Source organism: Podarcis vaucheri (genome assembly GCF_965113315.1).
Source record: "Podarcis vaucheri genome assembly, chromosome: 11".
Lineage (NCBI taxonomy): Eukaryota > Metazoa > Chordata > Lepidosauria > Squamata > Lacertidae > Podarcis > Podarcis vaucheri.
Genome location: NC_138749.1, coordinates 9,070,246 through 9,088,521, shown reverse-complemented (window position 1 = coordinate 9,088,521; position 18,276 = coordinate 9,070,246). Strand labels below are relative to the sequence as shown.

The 18,276-nt window shown below is 48.0% G+C and overlaps 1 protein-coding gene and 1 long non-coding RNA gene across 5 annotated transcripts in view; both read right to left on the bottom strand.

The window, feature by feature from the left end:
* LOC309514305 overlaps positions 1-18,276 on the bottom strand; it is a 223,117-nt gene that overhangs the window by 93,384 nt on the left and 111,457 nt on the right. The gene's annotated exons all lie outside the window — the stretch shown is intronic.
* Positions 245-16,789, bottom strand: SIGLEC15 (sialic acid binding Ig like lectin 15). 4 transcript variants are annotated; one of them, XM_082242208.1, is made up of 7 exons: positions 16,702-16,789; positions 12,059-12,225; positions 10,821-11,001; positions 8,670-9,053; positions 7,294-7,653; positions 4,853-4,883; positions 245-830 (listed from the first exon to the last, which is right to left on the bottom strand). In XM_082242208.1, exons 3-7 carry the CDS (start codon positions 10,870-10,872, stop codon positions 755-757), a joined length of 903 nt encoding a protein of 300 aa, XP_082098334.1. In that variant the 5' UTR covers positions 10,873-11,001; positions 12,059-12,225; positions 16,702-16,789; the 3' UTR covers positions 245-754. The 4 variants fall into 4 exon arrangements, with proteins under 4 accessions (XP_082098334.1, XP_082098333.1, XP_082098336.1 ...); XM_082242207.1 differs by lacking the exon at positions 16,702-16,789 and adding an exon at positions 14,422-14,675; XM_082242210.1 differs by lacking the exon at positions 16,702-16,789 and adding an exon at positions 14,422-14,675 and having other exon boundaries at positions 10,821-10,934.

The window sequence follows — 18,276 nt, the reverse complement described above, 5'->3', positions numbered from 1 at the left end:
AATATTTTATTACGCTTATAGTTCACCTTCCATCCAGGAAGAAAGCCAGGGCAGAAAAATCATGTGATCTCCATACTGGTGCCCATCCAGGCATTGGCCAGCCTTAGCTAAATCAAGATAGGGATTTCGTTTGCCTTCAGACCAGACCTCCTGAGATTGACTGATGGAACCCCTCACCTCACAATTCAGGGTGGTCTGCAAAGGAAAGAACTTCTGCTGATGGACAGCTACGTGGCCATGCAAGTGCAAGCTTGCTGCTGTTGATGTTTATTTAATTCATTAGGCGGCCGCGGCCCAAAAAGCGACTTACAACATGTTTGAAAGCACATACTCTGGTTTCTCTTCAGATCGTATACAAACCATTCGCCATTTACTAAAAGCACAAGCAGAGAGGCATTATGGTGTAAACACATTAACACAAAACCACTTTCAGTTCATAAAAAAAACCATACAAAGCAAAGGAAGCCTCAACAATGCTAGCAGAAAGATTCAGCAGCACAATTTTAACAGCAACAAACAATGTCCTGGCCCATCAAGATGTTCCATCGCAAGGGAGTTGCTAGTTTTTATCCACTCCTGTCATTTTGCATCACAACATCTGTGAGTGATAACGCTCTGGGTGGGATCTCTGCTTCGCTGCATGAAACGGCCTGAGTGCCACATAGCTGAGGATCTTTTGACACATGTGCACAACATTGTTTTAGTTCTTCGTGCATGTACTGCTTAATGCACAGTTGGCTTTCTTCTATCTCTTTCACTCAGGCAGGCTTTGACTTATGGAGTTGATCCTGCGGTTGAGGTTTTCATATGGAGAATCTTGCATGGCTTGCCTGCCGGTGAAAAGTGTCAACAACATAAGTTCCAAGAAGCGGGAAGCAGGCCGTGGCGGAAAGCGATTATTTTTATTTATTTTAACACAATTTATGTAGCAATCTTTTTTTTAAAACCCAAACACTTTTAGGTCGTTTACAACAAAGAAAGCCCAACTGCTTAAAAATCCATTTGACTCCCCGCTATTTTTATGTCCTGTTGAGCAACCCTGTGGATTCTACTCCAAAATAATTGAATTTTACTCCAAAAACTGAATTTAATGGACTTTTACTCCAAAAACTGAATTTACTGGACTTCTAGGTTGCAAGTTAATTCCCCAATGGAAAAAGGCAGTGAGCTTTGGCTGGATCATGCCTGAAAGGTTTTAATCGGTGAAAGGTGTTGCCATGAAAACATCCACTTTGATTCATCCAGATCAGTGAATTGGTGAAGCTTGCTTGCTATGGTGCCAAGGTTTTGTCTAATTCCATGTTTCCCAAACTAGGGTCTCCAGCTGTTTTTGGACCACAAATCTCATCATCCCTCACCACTGGTCCTTCTAGCTAGGGATGGTGGGAGTTGTAGCTGAAGACCAAAGTTTGGGAAACTGCTGGGTGAGGGAACCTGTGGCACTCTAGATGTTCCTAGACTCCCCCAGTCCAATTTACTGTGGCCAGTGCTCACGAATGGCAGGAGCTGCAACTTCAGGAAGGCCATAGGTTCCTCACTCCTGTTTTCAAACCACCTGCGGCAAGAGACAGGGAACTGGGGCAGGGCTGTAGCTCAGAAGGAGCACATCTGCCTTGTATGCAAGAAGGTCTCAGGATCAGTCCCCAAGTAAGGCTAGGAGAGAGACTGGGTTTCAGACCCCAGATAGCTGCTGCCGGATGTAGTGGTGGATCTGATTCATCATAAGGTAGCTTCCTACGTCAATTACCGTATTTTTTGCTCTATAAGACTCACTTTTTCCCTCCTAAAAAGTAAGGGGAAATGTGTGTGCGTCTTATGGAGCGAATGCAGGCTGCGCAGCTATCCCAGAAGCCAGAACAGCAAGAGGGATTGCTGCTTTCACTGCGCAGCGATCCCTCTTGCTGTTCTGGCTTCTGAGATTCAGAATTTTTTCTCTCTTGTTTTCCTCCTCCAAAAACTAGGTGCGTCTTATGGTCTGGTGCGTCTTATAGAGCGAAAAAATATGGTATGTCCTTAGAGCTGAGAGTAGTTGGGAAGAACGCTCTTCTCAATTTCATCTCCCGCAAACAGGTTTGGCAAAGCTCTGTTTCTAAATTCCGCAAAACCTGTGTTTCCGCACCAGAAACGAAGAAGCATTACGGGGATCAAAGTGATACGTCTCGCACTGCTTTCAGCTCTCTCAAAGGCCCTCTGTCTCTGCCATTTTGTGTAGCGGCAAGTGCTACCCTCTATTTTTTAAAAAATAAATGGGTGTCTTTGTGTGCTCATGCCAGACAATGTAGGGGGGAAAAAAACAACACTGTTTGAAAGTGGGCACCTCGAAATGTAGGCCATCAGTTGGCCAAAGGCAGAGATATGGAAGAGCACCACTGCTCTCAGGTCCTGCCTGTGGTCTTCGTTGGTTTACTGTGAGAACTGACCTCGATGGGCTACTCGGCTACTGGAACAGGGCTGTTCTTATGTTCTTATAATTGCAATCTAAATTAAGCGGGTCGGAGGGAAGCTGCTAAGTCATGATTGAAAACCGCTGACTCTTCTCTGCCTAGATTCTCAAATATTCTGCACTTTGAAGTTGGGCAGAAACAAAGTTGTAAGGTGATGTGTCTGCTAATGGTTCAGAAATTATTCTCTCTCTCCGTGTGTGTGTGTGTGTGTGTGTGTGTGTGTGTGTGTGTGTGTGTGCTGTTGTTGATGGGTGGAATGAATGAGAGTGGAATGTCCTAATTTGGCATAATTCCTTCTTTGCCAGGAAAAATAATGGCCAGGAAACAGGTGATGGGAAAGCTCTTCTTTGCCAGAGACTCCGCCAGTCACACTGGGCAGTACAGTGGTACCTCGGGTTACATACACTTCAGGTTACAGACTCCGCTAACCCAGAAATAGTGCTTCAGGTTAAGAACTTTGCTTCAGGGTGAGAACAGAAATAGTGCTCCGGCGGTGCAGCAGAAGCAGGAGGCCCCATTAGCTAAAGTGGTGCTTCAGGTTAAGAACAGTTTCAGGTTAAGAACGGACCTCCCAAAAAGAATTAAGTACTTAACCCGAGGTACCACTGTACTGGGGTAGACACTGAAATGGTCTGTCTGATCTATTTATAAGGCAGCGTCTTCTATTCCACGCATCTTTGCCCAACTCTCCCACTCTGTGTCCACATCCTGCAGTAGTTCCTTATGACAAAAACTCTTTAAAAAAAACAGCTCGTGCTGTTTAGTGGCTATTCCTGGTCCTCTGGCTTATCACACTTGGCATCAAAAAGGGGGATCAATGGTACCCTATTTTCAAAGAATCTTAATATTGTTATCCTTTCCTTTAAGAATAGATGTCTTGATCTGTGGATAAATTTGGCCAAATTTTGATCTTGAAAGGTGATCATTGCTCATACCGAGTAACCATCATAGTGTAAGTACCCTATAGAAGCAATATCGTTTGGCTTAAGCACTCCTGACAACATATCATTCAGGATGTTCAGGAAACGCATTATGCGATCCATCTGTGAGAGGAAACCCATCGGTTTTGGGTAGTTAACAAACACAAGTTTTTGAGGGATTAGTATCAAGTTGCAGTCTTTTTTCTGGATTGGAACTTGCCAGTCCTGTAGTATGTCACCATCAATATTGTGGGCCACACCCTCTTTAATACCCGTATTTCTAATTGATTTCCTTCCAGGGCTCTGAGATGTTACTTCTGTTATTACGTTTGTTTCAGGGCTCTGCTTTGGGGTTTCCTCCTCAGGTGTTATCTGGGGTTTTGCCTTGTTTAATCCCACTTTGCCTTTCTCTTTACTGCCCCGTGGGGCAGATTTATTTAAACCTGGTGTAGACATAGCTGTCACCTTACAGATTTGAAAATAAGGGACCAGCAGGCTCGAAAATAAGGGATCAGCAGCCAAAATAAGGGATTTTCCCAGCACAGGTATGTTCAACTTCTGAGCCCCTCTGTGCCAAAGACAGAAAGCCCAGCCAGCAGCCAAACGAAGCCTCAAGCGGTGGTTCCCACAGCGCAGCAACCCGGCAAAGGGGATGCAGCCAGGAAAACCACCGCCACCTCTCCACTGGGAAGCGCTGAGCAAAGGCGAGTCCCCAGGCAACGCGGCCGATTTGATCAGCACAAGGCATGCAAGCTCCACCCCCCAGTCGTTCTCAGACTCCTTATTGGGTGAGCAACGCAGCCAAGCAACAGAGTTGGAGCCTCCCTCCTCCCTGGCTGGCAGGGAGGGAGGGAGAAGAGCTGCTTCCTTTGAAACCCGGGAAATTTAAGAGACATCGTCAATAAGGGACAGCAGCGGGACACGCCACTGGGATAAGGGACTTTCCCACCAAATAAGGGACGGTTGACAGCTATGGGTGTACAGAATGATGGAAGGAGGTTGTAAAGTTTCTGCCTTAGTGGCTATTCATGCACTTCTGAGAGTTGGGCTGAGATTCCACTTCTACTGTAGGTTTCGCCAGATGAAAAAATGTGAAAGACCTACCAGAGCACCGTACAGTTTTGTATGCCAGCTGGTGGGAGGCAGAGGGAGCAGGCGGTATGTCACAGCGCTCTGTCAACTAAGAACAAGCCTGCATTTGGAAATCCAGTGTATCTGGAAGGCCAGCATATTGGGAATTGGCACGATGGCCCAAGCAAGCCCATGAAACCCTTCCTATAGCTCAGGCTTCTTCAAACTCAGCCCTCCAGATGTTTTTTTTGCCTACAACTCCCATGATCCCTAGCTAGCAGGACCAGTAGTCAGGGATGATGGGAATTGTAGTTGCAATGCATCTGGAGGGCCGAGTTTGAGCAAGCCTGCTCTAGCTTCTGGCACCCACCCAGACCTGCTGACCCAATTTGAAGCTGAGATGTAAGAATTTCTTACCGTGATAGGCCGGTTGGAGCCATCAAGTTGTCTGTGATTTGATGCAAGAGACAAAAAATAAAGAGAAAGGTGTATCAGTTTTCTTACTGCATTGAAGAGGAGGAGGAGGAGGAGGAGGAGGAGGAGGAGGAGGAGGAGTTTGAGTTTGGATTTGATATCCCACTTTATCACTACCCGAAGGAGTCTCAAAGCGGCTCACAATCTCCTTTCCCTTCCTCCCCCCAAAACCAACACTCTGTGAGGTGAGTGGGGCTGAGAGACTTCAGAGAAGTGTGACTGGCCCAAGGTCACCCAGCAGCTGCATGTGGAGGAGCGGGGAATTGAACCCGGTTCACTGCTCTTAACCACTACACCACACTGGCTCTGTTGTGTAATGTTCAAGTGAGCAAATACTGGAGAGCCAGCAAAAGCCCAAGTCCTTGATAGACCAAGACCTGGTTCTTACTGGACCTGTGTCTGGGCCATAGTATTTCAAGCTGCTTGTGGGGGTCGGCAGATTGAATGCTCCTCTGCACAAAGGTTCCCTGCATGGAGAAAACTAGATGTCAGGACGAGGGTTTCCCCCCCCCCCTTTGTAGCCTCGTCTTCTCCTTGACACGCCAGTTGTCCATGCACAGGGATAGCTTCCTTATTGAGGAGCTCAGTGTTCCTTTGTACAGCTCAACCTTCCCCCAACATGGTTTACTCCACCTGGTGTTGGACTCTCCAGCATCCATTGTCTCTGACCATTAGCCGCGCTGGCTGGGGCTGATGGGAAACGGAGTCCCACAAGGTCTGCAATTCGCACCCCGCAGGCTGCTTCTGCAACCACGCTTGCAACAAAGATTTCCTGCATGTTGAATTTTAGACCATGAGCTCCTCAGGACGAGGGCTTGACCTTCTGTACGCTAAATCAGGGTTTTCCCAAACTTTGGTCTCCAGCGGTTTTGGGACTACAATTTCCATCATCCCTCTGGGAGGGATGATGGGAGTTGTAGTCCAACAACAGCTGGAGATCCAAGTTTGTGAAACTCTGTTCTATAGCATTGGTCTTCAGCTGGCCTGATCTAAAATGGTTCCTAACAGCAGCAGCACACATCTTTTGAATATAGTGCAATTTTTAAAAAAAGGAATGGGGCCTAAATGCATGTATGGGTTAAAAGTGATCAAAATGATCAAGTTGACGACACAAAACACCATGCATGCTGATGGTGCAAATATATAAAAACCAGGGCTCCCTCTGCAAATCCAGGCTGCAAAACTGGAATGTGAAAATGGATCTAGATTTTCATCCCCTTTGGTTTCTCAATGAACACCGCTGTTGTTCCTGCTACCACCACCACCACCACCACTACTATTATTATTATTAATAATAAATTTTTGTTTATACCCCGCCCTCCCTGGCCAGAGCTGGGCTCAGGGCGGCTAACACCAGTAAAATTACAATAAAAACATAATGGGGGGGGGCGGGGGGACAATTAAAAATACAATTTAAAATTCAGCCTCATTTTAAAAGTAGCCGATAGATCAAGACCATAAGGGGAGGGAAACCTAAGGGTCAGACTGAGTCCAAACCAAAGGCCAAGACAGCTCTGTCTTGCAGGCCCTGCGAAAGATGTCAAGTCCCGCAGGGCCCTAGTCTCTTGTGACAGAGCGTTCCACCAAGTCGGGGCCAGTGCTGAAAAGCCCCTGGCCCTAGTTGAGACCAATCTAACCACCTTGCGACTTGGGACCTCCAAGATGTTGTCATTTGTGGACTTTAAGGTCCTCCACAAGGCATACCAGGAGAGGCGGTATTGCTTTGTTTCATAGCTGTCAAGTGTCCCTTATTTGAAGGGACAGTCCCTTATTCCAGTGCCATGTCCTGCTGCTGTCCCTTATTGATGGATGTCACTTAAATGATGTCCCTTAAATTTCAAAGGAAGCAGCTCCTCTCCCTCCCTCCCTGCTGGCCAGGGAGGAGGGAGGCTCCAACTGTGTTGCTCGGCTGTGTTGCTCACCTAATAAGAAGTCTAAGAATGACTGGGGGGTGGAGCTTGCATGCCTTGTGTGTGGCTAGTTAATGCAAGCTGAGGGGGGTTTTGAATGCTGGATGCCATTTTGTTGCACGTGCTGCTGCAAACTTTGCAGTGCAAAGCCAGGCCGGGGAGCCATCTTAAGTTGAGGCTGCATAGGCCTTGTGGTGCATGTGATTCAGATTCTATTCCGTTGAACCTCTGGTTACAAAGTTGGTTGGACAGTGTTCTCGAAGCTACCAGCATGAGTTTGACCAGACTGCAGGAGGACAGGAAGACTGGAGTGCCTGGAACAGGTGAGGCTGCAGGTCCCTTATTTTGGCTGCTGGTCCCTTATTTTCAAGGCTGCTGGTCCCTTATTTTCAAATCTGTAAGTTGACAGCTATGCTTTGTTTAATTAGGAAGCATCTCTCAGTGATTGACAACGCAACAGAAACATGCACCTACCTCTCTTCCAGAAAGCACCAAACCCCAGTATCGCCACCAGCGCCAGCATCTTAATCCCCAAAGCGGCAAACAAGAGGACCAGGACCCAGGAGCTGCCCCCAGCTCTGAATTTGTAGAAGTATACGGCCCCCTCTGCTCTTCCCAAGCTGTTAACAGCTGTGCAGGTGTATTTCCCATCGTGCGTCAGGCGTTGAAGCTCCTTGGTTATCTGGTGGGCCGTAGTTGAAGCCGAGGTGATGTTGTCGGAGGGAGGACCGGCCCACGTCAGGGTGGGCAGAGGCTCCCCTTCGGCTGTGCACTTTGCGTGGAAAGCGTGGTCCTGGCTGGTCTGGACGGAGATGTTAACAATCCTGGGGGGAGCTGCAGAAAGTCCCGAAATATGATCACAGTGCAAATACAGTGGTACCTTGGTTTAAAAACAGCTTAATTTATGAATTACTACTACTACTACTACTGCTACTACTACTACTACTACTACTACTACTACTACTACTACTACTATAATTTATTATTTATACCCTGCCCATTTGGCTGGGCTTCCCCAGCCCCCCTGGGCAGCTTCCAACAAAATATTAAAATACTGTAATGCATGCGGGACAAATTTCCCAAACCAAAACATCTACTTTTGGGTTTGCAGCATTCAAAGTGTTGGTGCTGACCTTTAAAGCCCTAAACGGCCTCGGTCCTGTATACTTGAAGGAGCATCTCCACCCCCATCGTTCTGCCCGGACACTGAGGTCCAGCGCTGAGGGCCTTCTGGCGGTTTCCTCATTGCAAGAAGTGAGGTTACAGGGAACCAGACAGAGGGCCTTCTGAGTGGTGGTGCCCGCCCTGTGGAACACCCTCCCTTAAGATGTGAAGGAAATAAGCAGCTATCCTATCTTTAAAAGACATCTGAAGGCAGCCCTGATTAGGGAAGTTTTTAATAGTTAATGCTGTATTGTTTTTAACACTTGATTGGGAGCTGCCCAGAGTGGCTGGGGAGACTCAGCCAGATGGGCGGGGTATAAATAATAAATTATTATTAATTATTATTATTATTATTATTATTATTATTATTATTATTATTATTATTATTATTTATTACTACTACTACTACTACTACCATCCTGCCTTTCACTCAGTTTGGGACCCACCCTGCTTACCACAAAGCAGAACAGTCACTGCCAAGCCTGCTTCTTTCATATTGCCCTCCTCCTGTGCCCAAAAATGGGCAGGTGAATGGGCAGGACGTTGAACACGAACAGAGGCAATCGACTGTGGACGCCTGGGTTTCGACCTCACTCAGTGCCAACCTCTATGCCAACCTTTCACACTGGTCACCCATTTCCAGCTCTGCCCCCTTCCCTCTCTATTGGATCTGAAGTTCCTCTCACCTATGAGATGGAGCCTGAGTCCCACCCTGCTCTCATACTTGTCGTGGAAATCCCCGGAGAACTCAACTCGGCAGAAGTATCTGTTCTTGTCGTTCCACGTCAGGCTGTTGATCTGGAGCGAGAGGTTGTTCTGTCTCGGGTTCCCCAAGAGCTTGTATCTGCCCTCTGAGCCGACGGTGGTTTTGCAGGGGTCGCTTGAGCTGTGGGAAACGCACTTGAAAACAACGGCCCCGTTGAAAGGCTCTTTGACCCGCCAAATGGCTGTCAGGGTCTGGTCGTTGGTGTTCTGTGGGTGTGTGAATGTGCAGGGCAAGGCAACTGCTTTGCCAATTTCGCCGGTTACCTCTGACGGGATGTGCATGGACCAGCCTTTGGAAGAAACACCTGGAAGGGAAAGCATTGATGATCAAGAAAACCCCACACCGGGTCCTATCCTGTCTGACCCAAACTCCACCGTATCAAGCAGTTGGTCTCTTACCATTTTCGCCCTGATCTGGCCACAGTGATCCATGCGATGGTCACCTCCAGGCTTGGTTATTGTAACTCGCTCCACGCGGCGCTGCCCTTGAAGCTGACCCAGAAACTCCAGCAGGTGCAGAATGCCGTGGCAAGGCTCCTTGCAGGGTCCTTGCCACAGGATCACATTCATCCAGTGTACACCACACCAACTGCACTGGCTCCCGGTGGAGTACAGGGTCAGGTTTAAGGTGCTGGTTTTGACCTTTAAAGCCCTATGTGGCCTAGGACCCTCGTACCTACGGGACTGCCTCTCCTGGTATGCCCTGCGGAGGACCTTAATGTCCACAAATGACAACACTTTGGAGGTCCCAAGTCACAAGGTGGTTAAATTGGCCTCAACTAGGGCCAGGGCCTTTTCAGTACTGGCCCCGACTTGGTGGAACGCTCTGTCACAAGAGACTAGGGCCCTGCGGGACTTGACATCTTTCTGCAGGGCCTGCAAGACAGAGCTGTTCCGCCTGGCCTTTGGTTTGGACTCAGTCTGACCCTTATGTTTCCCTCCCCTTATGGTTTTGATCTATGGGCTACTTTTAAAATGAGGCTGCATTTTAAATTGCATTTTAACCTGTATTTTAAATTGGTCCCCCCCCCATTATGTTTTTACTGTAATTTTTATTGTTGTTAGCCGCCTTGAGCCCAGCTCTGGCCTGGAAGGGCGGAGCATAAATAACATCATCATCATCATCATCATCATCATCATTATTATTTTGAGTGCACAACTGAAAGTGGAACATGAGAATGTGACCAAATAAGTGTTTTCAAAGGGATTATCTCATACAGGGATGGTTGTAAGGGAGCCAGGAATGACAACAGTTCCCATCAACATGGCGGGCAGAGTTCAGGGCAAGGCTCAAATTACAGAGGGGTCAAGGCAGAGCATAATAGAACCATAGAATTGTAGAGTTGGAAGGGACCTTGATGCTTGTCTTGCAAGAATGGCTGGCTCCTTTAGCTGACATTTTTTAGGAAGGTTACAATAAACATAGTTTGTCAGAAATTGGGGGAGGAGGGTGTGGGGTTGGGACTTGTGGATTAAAAAAAGGAAGAAGCTAGGATATTCACAAGCTGTGTGCAGTTGCACAGATCCCCTTTGCTTTCATTTCTCAGCGCCCTTTGAGTGCGCAAGGAATCAAACCCGGAAGCTGCAGTCAGCTATGGCTTCCCATTACGTGAAAACCAAGAAACTATGGTTAAGGGTTTCCAAACAAGTGAGGCTATGAAGCCACGGTACACAATGGATTGTCTGGATGCTGCTACATTCTGTCTAAGGCAGAGTAACAGCAGACGAAGATTGCTGTTAGAGCAGGCCAAAGACCCATCACAGTCCATCATCCTGTTGCCACAGTGACTAGCCAGATGTCTGCAGGAAGTCTGAAAGGAGGACTTGATCCCAACAACGCCCCATCTGTGATTCCCAGCAGTTGTTATTCATAGGAAACACTGCTTCAACAGGAAAAACATAGTCAAGAGGACCAGCGGCCATTGATAGAGCTCCATTGGCTACCAATAAATTTTTGATCAAGACCTGCAACGTCTTGGGTTTTACCCTCCATTCTGTCCCACACGGAATTGGGCAATTCCAGGAACAGTGTAAGGACGAGAAGGGGGAATTTTTCCCAGAGCAAAACTCACCTTTCTTAAGAAAGCAAAGCAGACATGCGAGCAAGAAGCTAGTGCCTTCCATCTTCTGGGCTTGCTCCACTGTGAAGCTTGTTTGTTGATCTGCTCAGATCCACTCTCTGTTTGCTGTTGGGTAAAATGCTGAAGCAGTGATTCCACTCTGCAGAATGAATGTGACTGGACTTCCCTTATCCTGGAAAATATGCGTCGTTCACACGGCTGGCCAGCTGATGAGTCTTCTTGATAGCCATGCTGGGATGAGTGTAAAAGCCATCACAGAGAAAAGCCACTGGGTTCTTCCTCTCCCAACCCTTCCCCCCCTTTCTATTTAACCAGGGTGAAGGCAGGTGATAAAATGACTTGGGTAAACTAGTGCCTTGCTGAAAATCTCTCTCTTAAAAAACCCCAAACACTTCATCAATTAATGAGAAAATTAATGAGAAATTACATTGCATACATGAAAGGGCTGCGGGTGGCGCTGTGGGTTAAACCACAGAGCCTAGGGCTTGCCAATCAGAAGGTCGTCGGTTCAAATCCCCGCGACAGGGTGAGCTCCCGTTGCTCGGTCCCTGCTCCTGCCAACCTAGCAGTTCGAAAGCATGTTAAAGTGCAAGTAGATAAATAGGTACTGCTCTGGCGGGAAGGTAAACGGCGTTTCCGTGCGCTGCTCTGGTTCGCCAGAAGCGGCTTAGTCATGCTGGCCACATGACCCAGAAGCTGTACGCCGGCTCCCTCAGCCAATAAAGCAAGATGAGCACCGCAACCCCATAGTTGGCCATGGCTGGACCTAATGGTCAGGGGTCCCTTTACCTTTTTACATTGCATACATAGGGAAAGAAAAATTAGGTGAAATTCTCATGATCCTTTGGTGCAGAGGTTATTCTTTTGATGATGCATGCCTTATTGCTGTGGCTGAGGGGTGTTTGTGGGTGCCCTTTCTTCCATTCTACAAATCATCTGCACTCTGCAGCCTTCCTGGGTGCCTACACTCTAGAGTAAAGCCCAGAGGAAGATATCATGAGGATTCCCACCACCATACTCTTTCAGATCAGGAAACATGGGCAGGCAAGGAGGCTGCAAAGTGCTAGAGAAATGTTTAGGTAAAGGTAAAGGGACCCCTGACCATTAGGTCCAGTTGCAGACGACTCTGGGGTTGTGCCACTCATCTCACGGAAAGGAGAATAATTGCATAATAAAAGCAGCAAGAGCAAATTTAATCCACACATTAGACTGATTTGTTTTCTACGTACCAGATGCTTTGAAGAAAGCGTCAAAGGTGAGGAACAGGAAGCAACAATTCAGTCATCCTAAAGTGCCACAGTAAGTGTTCTAATGTGCTTTGGAATGCTTTGGTTGTGGCATTGCGGTCTTCTTGCAATCTCTTATCTGTTCCTCTTCTGATACAGTCCTTTGGCCCCTTAAAAGGAGTGAGCATGGTTATCTTGATGCACCAGCCCTCTTAATGGGCATGTGGTTTTCTGGTCCTCCTGTGTTTCACTCCACGAAGTCAGTGAGACACAATTGTGGTGCTAAGAAGCAAGCTTTTTGCCACAAGGGGGCAGTGGGGCTTGAAGGAGATGCCATGAACTTGCATAGGACTCCCCACCCCCAAGAAAACGGCCTTGCCGGGTAGTGGGGAGGCAAAATAGGGAGTCCGAGGCATTGTGCAGCTCATTCTGCCAGGTTTTATGTGAAATCGAAGAAGCTTATCTGGCTCTAAGTAGAGTGACTTCTGGAGCAAAAAGGAAGTGGAACCCTACAGGATCAGGCCAACGGCCCATGGGGTCCACCGGTCTGATCTCACAGTGGCCAGCCAGATAGTTATGGCAAGCAGCTGGCATTCAGGGGCAGACTGAATATAACCATAATGGCAAATAGTGGCTGATTGCCTTATCCACAATGAATTTCTCTAATCCTCTTTTTTTCCCTTTTTGAATAATTTTTATTAAGAATTTTAACATAACAATTTATCAAAAACATGTCATCTCCCCCCCCCCAATTCTCTCTCTGTTTTTTCAGCACATGTTATTCTCTGCATATTATAAAATTGTAAAGATCCATAAATTATCTGTCTGTTGTTGTTGTTTAGTCGTTTAGCCGTGTCCGACTCTTCATGACCCCATGGACCAGAGCACGCCAGGCACTCCTGTCTTCCACTGCTTTCCACAGTTTGGTCAAATTCATGCTGGTAGCAACTATGGGGTTGCAGCGCTCATCTCACTTTGAGGCTGAGGGAGCTGCTGTTTGTCCACAGACAGCTTTCCGGGTCATGTGGCCAGCATGACTAAACCGCTTCTTGTGCTACAGAACATCATGACATAAAAGAAGAGCGCACAGAAACACTGTTTACCTTCCCGCTGCAGCAGTACCTATTTATCTACTTGTACTGGTGTGCTTTCGAACTGCTAGGTTGGCAGGAGCTGGGACAGAGCAACAGGAGCTCATCCCGTTGCGGGGATTTGAACCGCCAACCTTCCAATCGGCAAGCCCAAGAGGCTCAGTGGTTTAGACCACAGCGCCCCCGTGTCCCTGGTGGTTTGACTAGATGACTCTTGGTGTCCTTTTCGACCATGCTGAATTACCAGATGGGAAGAATAGGCACTGGCCTGTGGGCCCCATGCCTTTTAGGGGCAACGGATCAAAACAATATTGATTTGATCTTGAAAGAAAATTACAATCAAGTATTAGGACATAATTTGCAAGCCCCCCCCCCAGATTTCACCTGTCTAGGTGCCTCCACAGGCTCTAATCTTGCACTGCTTTCCAACTCTACAATTATATGACGCTACAAGTCATTCGACTAGTTCTCTTTCTCAATCTTTACATGGTTTAGGTAGTTTTGCACGCTGCCACCCCAATCTCTGAGTGGTGAGATATTCCATGGGTTCCAGGCAAGTGTTCACATTTCCTTTTGGAAATGAGGCACAGTGAATAGGATTTATTTGCAAGAACCTAGGACTTGCTGATCAGGTCGGTGGTTTGAATCCCCGTGACGGGGTGAGCTCCCGTTGCTCGGTCCCTGCTCCTGCCAACCTAGCAGTTCGAAAGCACGTCAAAGTGCAAGTAGATAAATAGGTACCGCTTCAGTGGGAAGGTAAACGGCATTTCCGTGCGCTGCTCTGGTTCGCTAGAAGCGGCTTAGTCATGTGGCCACATGAGCCGGAAGCTGTATGCCGGCTCCTTCAGCCAGTAAAGCAAGATGAGCGCCGCAACCCCAGAGTTGGTCACGACTGGACCTAATGGTCAGCGGTCCACCTTTACCTTTATGTTTTTATATGGGACGCGAGTGGCACTGTGGTCTAAAGCACAGAGCTTAGGCCTTGCTGATCAGAAGGTCGGTGGTTCGAATCCCCACGACGGGGTGAGCTCCCATTGCTTGGTCCCTGCTCCTGCCAACCTAGCAGTTCGAAAGCTCGTCAAAGTGCAAATAGATAAATAGGTACCGCTCCAGTGGGGAGGTAAACGGCGTTTCTGTGCGCTGTTCGGGTTTCACCAGAAGCGGCTTAGTCATGCTGGCCACATGACCCAGAAGCTGTACGCCGGCTCCCTTGGCCAGTAAAGCGAGATGAGCGCCGCAACCCCAGAGTCGGTCACAACTGGACCTAAAATATACCTTTTTATATATGGTCTGAGCCTGCCATGGAGGGTTTCACAGCCTTCCTGACATTGCCACAGCCTTGGATTCAAGCAGAAATCAAACATTAATTCCAAGTGCTTCTCTTTCTCTCCCCAGCACGCTGCTTTGCTTCTAGCTCACGCCACGGCCATCCAACTGTAACCTCAGGCTTTGCCCTGCTCCTTGTTCTCCTTAATTGCCCGTCACCCAGTCTATCACCACAACACAGGGAGCAATCCTGGATCCTTGCCGAATCCAAGAGTTAGAAGGATCTTGCTTACAGCCGACTGCCCCCCCCCTCCGCAAACTCATAACAATATTTTAATGGCTGAAGTGACTGTTCATATAGCCTGCCCTGCCTGACTTTGCAAATCTCCAAGCCGTAAATTGCAGGCTCAAATACTTTCGTGCTCAATAAAAAAAATAAATATTGCCCAGCCCTTTGCCGCGGAGAGGGGGAGAATCGGAAAGGGCAGTGGAATTTTCCCTTTTTTTCGCCAGAGGGGAAAATTCCAGTCAGCTGAGCCCAGGCCCAAAGCTGTTTCATGGCGCTTCAGAAAGTGGGGCTCTGAGGTGGAGCTATGCTAACCTTCCCTTTCTGTGCATTTGACACCCCCCCACACGCAGCCAAGAAAATGTTGAACGTTGAATTTTTCTTGGGGTGTGTTTGTGTCAGCGAAGGATTACCGGGCCTGGCAGCCTTCCGCCCTCCATAGTGCAGCAGTGGCTCTTGGTTTCCATGGTGACAGACTTGCCACCATCTTTTTTCCTCGCAGTGGAACTTCTGGAGGGGGGTTACGAATTTCACATTGTGGCAGCAGTTGCTAGTTCCAGGCTTTAAATACCGATTTGCATTCCTTCGAGCTTCAAATGGGGTTATTATTGCAATATTCGTATTCTGTTCAGACACACCTGCCACAATTCTCTTGGCAGGAGTTCAGGGCCTTGTTCAGCCAACAAGCAAAAATTCAAAGATGGGAAGCTTTCCCCTTTGCTACACAGCCATGCTGGGGAAATGTTCCTCCACAGGGAAGGGACTCCAACTCCCATCATCCCCGGCTATTGGCTAATGCTGGACTGCAGGTTCCTTGCCTCTGACTGAAAGAAGCATGCTCACTAAAGTATATATGCTGTTTAATGAACTGCATTAATTCCTGTGCTAAAACCTTCATCAGCAATAGCACCGATAATCTAACATGCCATATGTAAGTGAAACAGATAGGATGGACATCTTCTTTCTTTCCAACTGCTCCTGTCAGACAGAGCACCCTGGTCTGCAAAATTGTGCAGAAGTGACTCCCTCAAATTATTATTATTATTATTATTATTATTATTATTATTATTATTATTATTTTATTTATATCCACCCATCTGGTTTCCCCAGCCACTCTGGGCGGCTTCCATCAAAAGATTAAAAATACATTAAAACATCAGTCATTAAAAACTTCCCTAAACAGGGCTGCCTTCAGATGTCTTCTAAAAGTCAGATAGTCATTTATTTCCTTGACATCTGGTGGGAGGGCGTTCCACAGGGCGGGTGCCACTATCGAGAAGGCCCTCTGCCTGGTTCCCTGTAACTTGGCTTCTCGCAGCGAGGGAACCGCCAAAAGGCCCTCGGAGCTGGACCTCAGTGTCTGTGTAGAACAATGGGGGTGGAGACGCTTCTTCAGGTATACTGGACCGAGGCCATTTAAGGCTTTAAAGGTCAGGACCAACTCTTTAATAGCTATGCCAGGCCTGCTATTCAAGTCAGTGATGGAACAGTTTTTAATAAAAGCAAAACTGAGAACACTCAGCGAAGCATTTGAAGGACGAATTAGGTGTCACTCAAAGATATGGGTTTTAAAATACTAGGGCTTATACATGTTGGCATCTTCAAAATAAAAAATTCCTTCCAGTAGCACCTTAAAGACCAACTAAGTTAGTTCTTGGTATGAGCTTTCGTGTGCATGCACACTTCTTCAGATACACTGAAACAGAAGTTGCCAGACCCTTCTATATAGTGAGAAGGTGGGGAGGGGTATTACTCAGAAGGGTGGTGGGAATGGCAGATTGGCAGATAGCTGAGATGAGCCTGTTGACGACTCTTAACGACTGTAATAGGTCTTACAGGAAAAGGCAAGGGGTGGGAAGGTGAGAACTGGCTTAGTCATGTATAATGAGATAGGAATCCAATGTCTCTGTTCAGACCAGGTTGGCATCTGTCTGTCTTGGGAGACAGTTGTTGAGTGCTCCTTTGGGGGTGAGGTCAATGGAGGCAACCCATAGTGCTCATACCTTTGGTCAGTCTGGTTGAGCTTCTAACTACTGCCTCCCTTGTTGTTTTCGCTGCTTTTGGAGCACTGGCCTGGCCTCTCCCAGGTGCAAGTCTGGGCAGGACCTCCTCCTTGGCTTTGCTGATGTGGTCCAAAGGAAAAGAAAGCACCAGATTGGCTGTAGGAGTTGCTGGAAGGAGGCATACAAAGCACCATTCAACCAGCCTAGGGACTCCTCTCCAGATTGTGTAGGGTTTACTCCTTAGCCTTTTCTTCTCCTGAAGATGTCCCGCAAGGCAGCGGGTACTGATTTTTCCTCAGGGTTTGCTCCTGAAGCCTTTCCGTGGCGAGTTCCCGCCCCCCCCAATGGAAATGATGACACATGACACAATTATTAAGGTTAATAGGCTAAATAAGGCCACAACTTTATTGGTTGTAGGTGATGAGTGGTATTGGCTTAGGCATTGGTCCTAACTGACTATATCCGACTTCAGCCCGTCCGCTTGAAGTCTGGGAAGAGTTAACCACCAATAGGGGGAGTCCTGCTGATGCACATCAACTAGGAACTCCCCCGGGGTCACTGATAGGGGGCGTGCCTTAGGCCCTCACCTCCCTAGGCTTCGGACAGGGCCACGCCCCCCGGAATCCTTTATCGGACTACCCTTCAATATATGGGGCAGGTGATGGCACTACTGCCACTCTTCCAACTATATAACAATACCAATACCAATGCCTAACCACCAATACCAAGAAAGTTGTGGTGATTTGCTACAAGGTAGGCGAAAACCAAGTGGCTGGTGCCAATTTGCTAAGTGGAAAAATTCCTACCAGGCCCCTCAATGGTGACCAACCAAGGTCCATAGCAAGGTCAAGGAACGGAAACCTTATAGGGTGGGAGGGTGGGAAAAGCAGGAACAGCTGGCAGGCGGCAAAGAGGGAGACCCCCGGCCACGTCCTGGTTTAAATAGGTCAGGCCACACCCCCAGAGTCAGCTGATTGGCTGGCCAGGAGGTGATGTGGCCGGGAATCCCCCCAATCGTGCGGGGGCTGGGGCCGTGAAGCCCGCAACTCCACCTCCTCTGAAGGGTGGAAGTGGCTTTCTCCCAAATGAGTGTAGCTGCAAGGCAGCAGAGATTGAGGACCAGAGTTTTCCTCCTCCTAGGCAGGCTATCTTCCCAGGTGGATGAGCCCCACCTGCCCCTCGACCCTTCAACAGCTCTCAAGAACCACCTTCTTGAGACCCAGTAGTGGTCTCTCATCTACTCAATCTGCCAGAGTCTGTCCTTGCATGCAGGGCATGTACCTAACTCACCGAGGGTTGGAGACCCATTGGCTATCCTCACCTGGTTTATCTGGCCAGACAAAGCCAGGGGTGTGGCTGCTGTCACGTACTGATGTACTGACGCCAGTGTGGTGTAGTGGTTAAGAGCAGTAGACTCGTAATCTGGGGAACCGGGTTCGCTTCCCCGCTCCTCCACATGCAGCTGCTGGGTGACCTTGGGCCAGTCACACTTCTCTGAAGTCTCTCAGCCCCACTCACCTCACAGAGTGTTTGTTGTGGGGAGGAAGGAAAAGGAGAATGTTAGCCGCTTTGAGA

Coding starts and splice junctions, on each gene's coding strand:
- SIGLEC15 (XM_082242208.1), bottom strand. CDS start 10,872: ATGGAAGGCACTAGCTTCTTGCTCGCATGTCTGCTTTGCTTTCTTAAG. Junction 7,654..8,669: donor ACTCAGGCTCCATCTCATAG/GTGAGAGGAACT, acceptor GACTTTCTGCAG/CTCCCCCCAGGATTGTTAAC. Junction 831..4,852: donor GCTCCAACCGGCCTATCACG/GTAAGAAATTCT, acceptor TTTCACCGGCAG/GCAAGCCATGCAAGATTCTC.